The 9,527-nt window shown below is 39.5% G+C and overlaps 1 protein-coding gene and 1 non-coding gene across 2 annotated transcripts in view; one reads left to right on the forward strand and one right to left on the reverse strand.

Annotated features, from left to right (window-relative positions):
- Positions 1-5,879: 5,879 nt before the first annotated feature.
- LOC148738336 (uncharacterized) lies at positions 5,880-6,623 on the forward strand. Its single transcript, XM_088750907.1, has 2 exons — positions 5,880-6,229; positions 6,439-6,623. The coding sequence occupies exons 1-2, from the start codon at positions 5,944-5,946 to the stop codon at positions 6,483-6,485; spliced, it is 333 nt and encodes a 110-aa protein (XP_088607033.1). The 5' UTR covers positions 5,880-5,943; the 3' UTR covers positions 6,486-6,623.
- A 1,295-nt stretch (positions 6,624-7,918) lies between these two features.
- Positions 7,919-9,527, reverse strand: part of LOC111345916 (uncharacterized) — a 1,709-nt gene continuing 100 nt past the window's right edge. The window contains exons 2-3 of the transcript XR_015996805.1: positions 8,691-8,848; positions 7,919-8,477 (exon numbers count right to left, since the gene is read on the reverse strand). This is a non-coding gene — a transcript (uncharacterized LOC111345916). The remainder of the gene's footprint in view (positions 8,478-8,690; positions 8,849-9,527) is intronic.

A 9,527-nucleotide genomic window follows, 5' to 3' on the forward strand; every position in this document is an offset into this window, starting at 1 on the left:
TACAAACAACGATTCTGTGCCTTCTACATCCTATACAGCTGATGTTACTTATGAAGTAATCTTATGAAGAAGACATCGAAATACAGCAACCTAAGTTCTGAAAAGAGATATTCTTTGGGCCAAGCCAAACTTGCACCATTTAAAGGCAAGAAAAGCTAATAATACTACTGTACTTTTGGAAAGAGAATAACCCATCCATTATAGACGAGGTATTTGAGGCTCTCAAGTGTCAAGTTTTATCTTGAAATCATAAAAAAATTCTTACTAGTACTTACCCCGCAGGACACTTGCAAGCGGCCTTTACTATATCGTTGTTCGTTCGATCAAAAAACAAAACAGACTTGTATTTCTCGGATTTCATAGAGGCCAGAACCTCTGCTTCAACAAATACATGGCTGCCTTTTTGGCAAAGTTTAAGATCCTTGATGTGGCCTTCTTTGAAAATGTTGAAGGCTTTCAACTTTTTGTATCCAGCGCTTGCTGACACATCGAGGTTGCTGTATTTCGATGTCTTGTTCACAAGATAATCATAGAGTTGGACAAACGTAAACGCGGGTAGTTCTCTCAGGTCTTTGCTCCACACGCAATTATTAGCTTCCCTAATGATTACTTCATAAGTAACATCAGCTTTATAGGATGTAAAAGGCACAGAATCGTTGTTTGTATCAATCAAAGGACGGCCTTTAGATCGTTCGACAAGAACGAAGCAACGCAGGACAAGATCTTCTGTTTTTTCCGCTTGTTGGCTCGCCAAAATTCCTCAAGATCGCCTTCAGCTCTTCTACTTTGAGTTTTCTTAAATCGTTTGTAGATTTGAAATGATTTAGATCGCTAAAATTATCACTTGAAGCCATGTGTGAAGTTGTAAACAACAGTTTGCTAGGAAAACTACACGAAGAACGCTGTGCTAGCCTCAATCCGACGACTCGGCCAGCCGCGAAGCAGACTGTGACCGAATTGTGGCGGGAATTCGAAAATGGAGTATTTGATTTGCATTTTTTTTACATTCATAGACCACTTCCATAAATGACTGCGGGATTAATATTTTTTTGTCTAGATTTAAATTAGCCCCTCTGGCCTCGTTCTCTAGTACAAAATTCAAAAGAATACACTATCTCAAGCAAGGCCAGAAGGGCTAATTTAAATTTCAACAAAAGAATATTAATCCAGCAGTCATTTATGAAAGTGGTCTATGCAGTGTGGTCTTTCATCATGTTACAACAAACAAATCATGTGGTTCCAGAAAATACCCATACTTACCAAAAGGATAGTTATTGGAAATTACGAGAGGGAGGGGTCTCGAAAGCCAAAATTCTTAAGGGATCGTATGAAGTAAAACTGAAAATTCAAGAGGGGTGGGAGGGTCTGAACAGAAGAACCATCCTTGGGGGAGGTATGGGTACTTTCTGGAACCACACATGCACATTTTCAGAAACATTTTCAGCAATCGTGGTTCTTACAGCTAAACTCAGAAAACTGTGAATGCCTGAAATATTTCAAAAATTGTTGATTGTTTTGTGACCAGTCACAAGAAAGTTCAGGACATGCAAGCAAAACTCAAACCAAAAACTAATTACTGTTCTGTTTGTGGTTTTGTTTCCTTGTTTATGATGTTGCAACACAGTAACATTGCATTTCTGGAGTTCAAGGTTTTCTGAGTTTCATGGTAAAATACAGTAGTTGTCAGTAGCAACACACTAAAAACTCAATTCTAATTACTAGTAAATTTTTCATTCAAGTGGTAATACAAAGAGAACATTTTCTCTCTTCTATGTTTTCACAGTTCCAAAAAATTTGCATTGAATTCTTTGAACAGGAAGGTACGATGCAGGTCCTAGTGGTTCAAAAATGTCCTTACATCAAATTTCTATGGTTCCACTCTGGCGCTTACGTCTGTCTGAGTGCTTCTGAAACCATGAAACATAGGCCATGACAAGGGTTTCCACTGACCATGGAGGCAAATATCGTTTCATGTATTACCGGACAACTGCAGGCCTTGCATCTGATGTGTCAGTATCTATTTGGCCACCAACTCCAACCCAAGCTGCGATGACATAGGAAGAACGCTCACTTCTTGAGTCAAGGGAGCTATACCGCTCACTGCAGAATTCCACGCTGGCATAACGGTAAAAAATGACAGTTCCATTTCTGAATTCCACTCCTTCTAGAAATGCTGAATAAGACTCCATAAGAAAGTTAAGTTCATCATCATCCAGGTAATCAAATCAAACCTCTGGTTGGATGATGAATCATGTACTTGTGTCTCTCCTCACAGAGTAGATTACCTGGATGATGATGAACTTAACTTTCTAATGGAGTCGTATTCAACATTTCTTTATAACATAACCAAAGTAAAGCGCGCGCTCTGATTGGTCAATTTAGCGTCCCCCATTTGCCCATGGGTGTACGCTACTGACGTGAGCAAATGCAAAGATTATTTTTCGGCGCGCGCTTGTTTTTTTCTGGTCACGTAAGATTTGTTAGATAAAAGGGAACTCTTTAGCTACAATGTGATAATGTTATGTTATAAAACAAATGGTAAACACCACAGCGTACACTGTTGAGTTATGGATGCACTTGGGAGGTTTGCTAAGCACTCAAGAAGGTAGAGTCGCTCTCGGCTATCGCCTCGAGCGACTCTTACGCTACTTTCGTTCTTAGCAACCTCCCGCGTGCATCCATAACTCAATAGTGTACGCTGTGGTGTTTACCATTTGTTAAAGAAGGAGTGGAATTCAGAAATGGAACTGATGTCCTGAAGAGGATCCATGCTTCTGTTCTTAATTTGGCTGAATACAGGATCAACGTGTTTACAACACTATAGGAAAATAATTAGCTACTGTGGTGATTATGTCATAAAAAATTTGAATTTGATAGCTTGATAGTTAACTTTCTAGCCTAAAATAAAGCCTCAGATGCTTACAGTCAACCAGATATTCTTTTGATTGCAAACTTGCAAACTTTTGCCTCATCATTGGTATTTGATTGACAGTTTGAGTCGAGCAAGTTTTAACCTATACAAGCAAGTTGCAACTTTCACAATCAAATTTGCTAAAGCAAGTTTCCAAGTTCCCGTTTTCATTTTGCGGTATAAAACAAGGTAAGACCAGCTCTGTTTCAAAGAAACAGAGTAAAATCAGTCAGCCGTCGCCCGCCTGTTTATTGAGAGACTGCGACAAATAAGTGATGGGTTTAAAATTAAAAGCGTAAGCCGTAACTTTGCAGGACAGATTTGATAATTTAAGGGAAATTCACAGTTTGGCAATTTGGAGCTAAGCCTGGCGCTAATTCATCGCAGTCTGTTGATTAACAGCAAATATTAGGCAATATCATTCTGTTTATTTGAAACTGAGCTTGTCTTACCTGACTTTATATGGCAAAATGAAAACCAGGCCTTGAGAACTTGCTCCAGCAAATTCAAATTGAAAGTTTCAACCTGTTCACATAGGTTGCAGTTTGCTGGACTCAGACTGTCATCAAATACCAATGTTGAGGGAGAAGTTTGCAAGGTTGCCATCAAAAGAACATCTGGGTAACATTTGACTATAGAAACTTATAGTCAAATTGGTTGCCTCCTGATGGGAACTCTAGAATATTGCATTGTGATGTTAAAATATTGATTGACAGCTTACTGAATGTAACTTGCAACTTTCACTTCAAATTTGCTAGAATAGTTTGTGAATTAAATTCAAGTTCCATTTTCCTATATAAAACAAGGTAATTACTGATCTGTTTCTAGGAAAAAAAAATAAAATTGCTCAATGTTTAAAGAAGTACTGGTAGTTATACACCTGATTAAACAGAGATGAAATTATATATTTGTTATTCACTAGGCGGGAGGTCCGTAATGGGAAAAACTGTGCCCGAGGCCTTGGATACCGCCCTTGCCAAAAGAACCCGAAAGAATTTAGGGCTACAATTAAGAGTTTAAATTACAGGAAGATCCTCTATACTGGACTAAACAATTGCTTAGCGAATAGATGATGAACAAAACAGACGTTATTGAAATTAAAGATTTGGGCTTTATTTACATTATGGTAAAGGCTTCCGAGAAAACTTTAAAACACGATCTGACACTGTCAATTTAAGAGAAAAAAAATTGAATAAACTGAATAAATTGTCTCCTGCTTCTGAAAAGTTTAGGTACAGTGTAGAATTATAACTTTTTGGGAGGAAACTGTCAACTTATCTACGTCTCCATTTAAACAAACTGGGTACAAGTAGTTCATGAAAGGACCCTAACATGTTAAATTTTATTAGTTGGCTGCAAGTCAGGTGTTTGGCTCTGCTCTGACCCACTTGCGGAGCAAAATATTATAATATTTTCAAGTGTTGAGGATTGGTAAGTCGATCATAACCAAATGATTACTCTCACGCTCTAATAAACCTCAGCTGTCGGACATACTCGCTTCAGGGTCATAAGCTTCTGGATCATGACATCCATAGCCTCGCTTTCGTGTAACCGGAAACGGGAGGGCTGAATCATAATATAATAATAATAATAATAATATAGATCAATTTCTATAGCGCATTTCCATGTAAATGCTCTAATGCGCTTTACAACACTGTGCGGGGGACTTTTCCAGACTGCCGGCGGCAGTTTACAATTAATAAAGGAGAAATTTTTACAGATGCCCCCTCCCCCCCTTCCCAGTAAACAGGCCAGACCACATCACAGTAATCTCGTGATGTGGGTTCTTTAACGTCCCTTGCCGAAATTAACTAATTGATAGGTGCAGGAGACGGGACCTCCGGCTTTACGTCCTATCCGAGAAGACGAAGCAATGTGAGTGAAGCGTCTTGCTTAAGGACACAACGTCAAGCCCCAGCCAGGACTTGAACCCGGGCCATCTGACCTAGAGTCCAGCGCACTGACCACTGGACTACTCACGCCTCACCTCATCATGCAAAAAGTGTCACTCTCATGCTATCAAGTATAATACTGTACTTTGAAAACACCAAATAAGCCATTCACGAGAACGTAATTCTTTGCTACAGTTGACAATGAATAATAAGCACTTTGTATCTGGCGTTTGTTAGAAAAAAATCTGTTAAATTCCGCGTTCGCTCCCTTGCTCTTTATGTGGCAAATGAATGCGTTTAACTCTTGCCATGAGCGAACGAAAAGAAATGATTCGGATCCATCGGGTTCCCTGTCAATCAGGTTTATCATTATAAGTAAAAACAACACCGCCACTTCTTGGAGATCATCGAGAGGCCTAGTGGCACGGAGAACGAGCTGGAGCAGATCAAGAGGTCTGGCTTCGAGACCTGGTCCCAGCCAACTCTCAGAAAAATCCGTAAAAAGGCCGGAGGCTACCCTCTATGGTTCACGTCCAGTAGAAGTATACATACTCGCTTGAAGAGGGAGGGGGAGGGACGGAGGGCATGGGTTCGAGCCCCGTGGGCAGTTTCTTGACGATTCGGTATTCCTCAAAGGATCATATTCGTATTTGTTTAAAATCCATGTTAGAGTGCAACTTTCCTTAAGCCTCTTTTTTCCTATTCGTTTGACATTTTGTACGTTACAAAGTTTACAAAGCGACCATTGGTAATACAACTCCGGACTCTAAAGATTTCAAGAGTTCTGATAATTCTGCTTATCTAACCGTGTCTTAATTTATGAAAGGAAAGGAAAAAACAGTTGCAAAAGAAAAATAAAATAGGAAAATCCTCGCATACATTTTCCCTTTTAAAATTGAAGAACCTGATATCGGTTTCTTAAAATTGATCCCGAACGAAAAGAAGCCTTCAAAACAAAACACAAAAAAAACAAAAAACAAGTCTCCAAGTTATACGATATATACTGGATGACAACATGAAAAGCTGCATATAGTGCCTTTGAATACTCCCTTTGCTCGTTCTGCAAAATGCCTGTATAACACTTGAAAAAAAACAGCGCGAAAGTTTCGTTTTAGATTTGTTGTTGGCTCTATAAGCACTATGAACGAACCAAAGCTCCACAGAAAACATAGAAGTCGAGAGAAGCAGTGTTCAGTTGTAGCTTGTAATAATTTTGAATATCTAAGCGACGGAACACCATCGAAAATTCACTTCTTTAAGTTTCCAACCAAGCCATCGCTTCGAACTCGATGGTGCAATTTAATCAAGTGGCAGCGCGGCAGAGACGGCTTTTATGTGAAACCTTCAACGGTCGTATGCGGCCATCATTTTAAGGAAAATGACCTATGCAAACCTCCGGGAGGAACGCGGTACAAGGTACGACTAGGTATGTTTTTGTACTTTGGAGAGCGTTTTCGAATTTATGCGTTTACGGTGAGCGTTTTCATCGTCTTCGTGTGGACGGAAGGCCTAATCGCATAAAAAAGTTTGCGTTTACTAGCGTTTGCGTTTACAATCGTCTTCGTGTGGACGGGGCCTAAGACTATCGAATTATCAAGTTGAACTCAAGATTATTATGGTATTTATATTTTTCAGGAGCAGAGCCATCCATATTCCATAGTCGTAGAGTTGTACGAGGTTGAACGACGGTATATTTCGTAAGTCCTTGCTCCACTAACATCCCCGAGAGGCTTGATCTCTAGACAAAACTTCGTACGTTATTTCGTGGTCACTTTTGGTGTTCGAAATCAACGATATCAATGGCTGTTCTTGTTTTGAAACGTTGTTTCAAACGTTGGAAACGTTGGCTCGACGCAGACCACTTTTCTTTGATAAATAGCTTGACATCTTAGGACAAGATCAGCCTTCTTGCCGCCACATGGCTGGTTTTCTACTTTCAATATTTCAATATTTCAAGATTTTTACACGCTCGCACTTGGTTTGTTTGTATACTACAATGATATGATACAGGGTTAGCCTCGTTTTCACGCTTGAAAGTATCTGCAAACATTCGAACAGCGGTTATCAGCACAGAACGCGAAACTGGAGTATTAGATACATATGCCAAACGCTAAAACTCTTGCAAGGATTGTATTTGAAATAGGTATCCTATTTACAAGTTATTTGGAGCAAGGTGATTGTAAATCAAGATGTTATGAAGAAAAAATTAAAAATGCATTGAGTTTACTTTGATGGTGGAATTTTGGAGGTGCTTCCCTCACAATGCTGGAGAGAACAAGTCGGAGAATGATGAAAGGCCGTCTCAGAAATGGCTGCTCGCACTAAATATTTAGTTTATGGAGATATAATTGGATCATGAAACAAATTCAAGTCATTTGCTTCTATCAACACTTGAAAACTTGAAAAGAAAGCATAATTTTCGATCTAAAGGCCGAAACTCATATGCATTGATAAGGGCTAAAGCGGATTTTCTAAACTAATGAAAGAAAAGTAGCGCGCTACGTTATGGCCATCAATGATTAAAGAGCTATTAAGGCTTCTGTTTTTTAATATCGCTCGATATGACCGGAAAAAAGGCCTGAGCAAAAATTGCAATTTAGGCAATGTAAAACCTAAAAAAGAAAAAAAAGAAGTAAAAATCTTCAAGAAAAGACTTTGTCTACGTTGTTCTTAGACTCCCCTTGAATGATTTTAAACTATTTGATTTAGTCTATTTAGATCATAGTAAAGACAGAATTTACTTGAAAGCTCAGGAGTAACTGTTCTTTGATAAGATCTCGCTATATGGGATGTAATGGTAATATCAAGAAAATTTCTGTTAATCCTGAGTCCAAATCATCTGAACTTTCTACCCGGAAAAAATCTTCCTTACAAATGCTTCTAAATAATGAAAAAAAGTCTTCCCTTGGAGTTTAATCCGGTCGGCTGCAGCATGTAGACACACACGGAGTACTACTGTTTTATCCGGACGGGATGATAATAATAATAATAATGGTTTATCAGCATACCCATCTGAGGAGCGGCTTTTCTATGTTACAAACTAAATACGAACTAGTTAAAAACATATCGTATTTAGAAATTTCTAATACTCGATACTGGACTTTCCCCACTGGGGAATTTTCTTGGGGAACATACTTTGTGAGGTAAATGCTGAGTGGGATCCTGATCTATCATAAGTTCCCGACCAGCATTTACCTCACAACATATGTTCCCCAAGGAAAATTCCCTTGTGGGGAGATACATTACGAGGTCTTAGTACCTTCCTTTGAAACACAGATAGAACTTTCGCCGAAAAACTCTTTAAACTACCAAGAGAGCCTTGTCATGCAGTCGCAGTCTTGCAATTGTTGATGCCGATTAAGGGAAATAGAACACCTCCACTTCGTCGGGAGTAAATCTGAGACTCCCAGCTGACACTGTATGCTTTTCCTTTACTTCATTTGGAGCCAAGAAGGTTTGGCCAAATCTGGCGTACGAATGATAGTTATGACCTGCGTTGTCAGCAATATGAATGTCGTGGCCTCCACCAAATGTTGGACCATAGCTTATGTCCATGTAAATGGCTTGGGAATCATGCCTCACCATACTCTTAAACGGCATCACTCCTTCTCTGTTTTTGAGCGAATAAATGAAAGCCTTGTCTGTCTTGCGATAACCTTTTTTGGAATCGTCATCTACAGGTCAAGACAATAAGCAATGGGAAAAATTGCAAGCTTTTTAGAGGTAATTTTTTTTTTTAGCTTTCTTATTTTCTCTATAAAAGAAATACTCTAATGTTTTATTTTGTGTATATTTCCGTCATGAATTTTGTCAAAACTGAAATGGCGATATAGAAATATAGAGATCTGAATGCATTCTAAAGAGTATACAATAACATTCTTCCTTACCACAGTAAGCCCATTTTTATTGAAGACAGTATCGAATGAGCACCATGGTATAGGAGCACCTTTGCGTGTACAGGAGTTGTAGGCAGGTCCTTCATACTTGAAAGGAAATACACAACAGGGACTCGACGGGTCTATTGTTCTTGCTTCCTGAGGAAAACCTGCCAAGAAAATGTTTTGAATCAGTGAGTTAGGTCGCCGCTTGCAGCGAAATTAGACGACTCGCTTTTATTTAACTATTGCCCAGGCGAAGCCACGAAGCCTAGTATTCCGAGGCGAGAATTCGAAGTCAACGTTTCTGCAATGGCTGCCACCATTTGTTCTGACGTCTCTCTTTGTTTCTCCTTCCTGAAATTTGCATCTTTCGGCAGAGTTTGGGTATGTTGGTTGTTTGCATTGTCCAACATCATTTTTTGCAGATAAGTAGCAAGGGGGTAATATCTTAGATTAACAGAAATGAGCTAGGAAACGTAATAACCAGCCTAGTTCTTAAAATTACTACATGCAGATATCTGCTGACCGCCTCCCGGTTAGCTCAATTGATAGAGCGCTGGACTGATGTGCGGGAGGTCGAGGGTTCGAGCCCCGGCCGGACCATCACTCAAGGTCTTAAAATAAATGAGAAGAATATGCTGCCTTTCTATAACATCAAGAAATGGTTTAGATATTCTAGTCTTCTCGGATAGAGACGAATAAATGGAGGTCCCGTCTCCTGCAGGGTTAGGGGTAGGAGACGTTAATTTCCCACTCACGAGATTACTGTGTGATGGATGTCCTCCCCTGGGGTGGGATGGGTGGGTGTTGTCTTGCGATTATATGAGTCTCTGGCTCGGGCAATAT

Source organism: Stylophora pistillata, chromosome 2, assembly GCF_964205215.1.
Source record: "Stylophora pistillata chromosome 2, jaStyPist1.2, whole genome shotgun sequence".
Lineage (NCBI taxonomy): Eukaryota > Metazoa > Cnidaria > Anthozoa > Scleractinia > Pocilloporidae > Stylophora > Stylophora pistillata.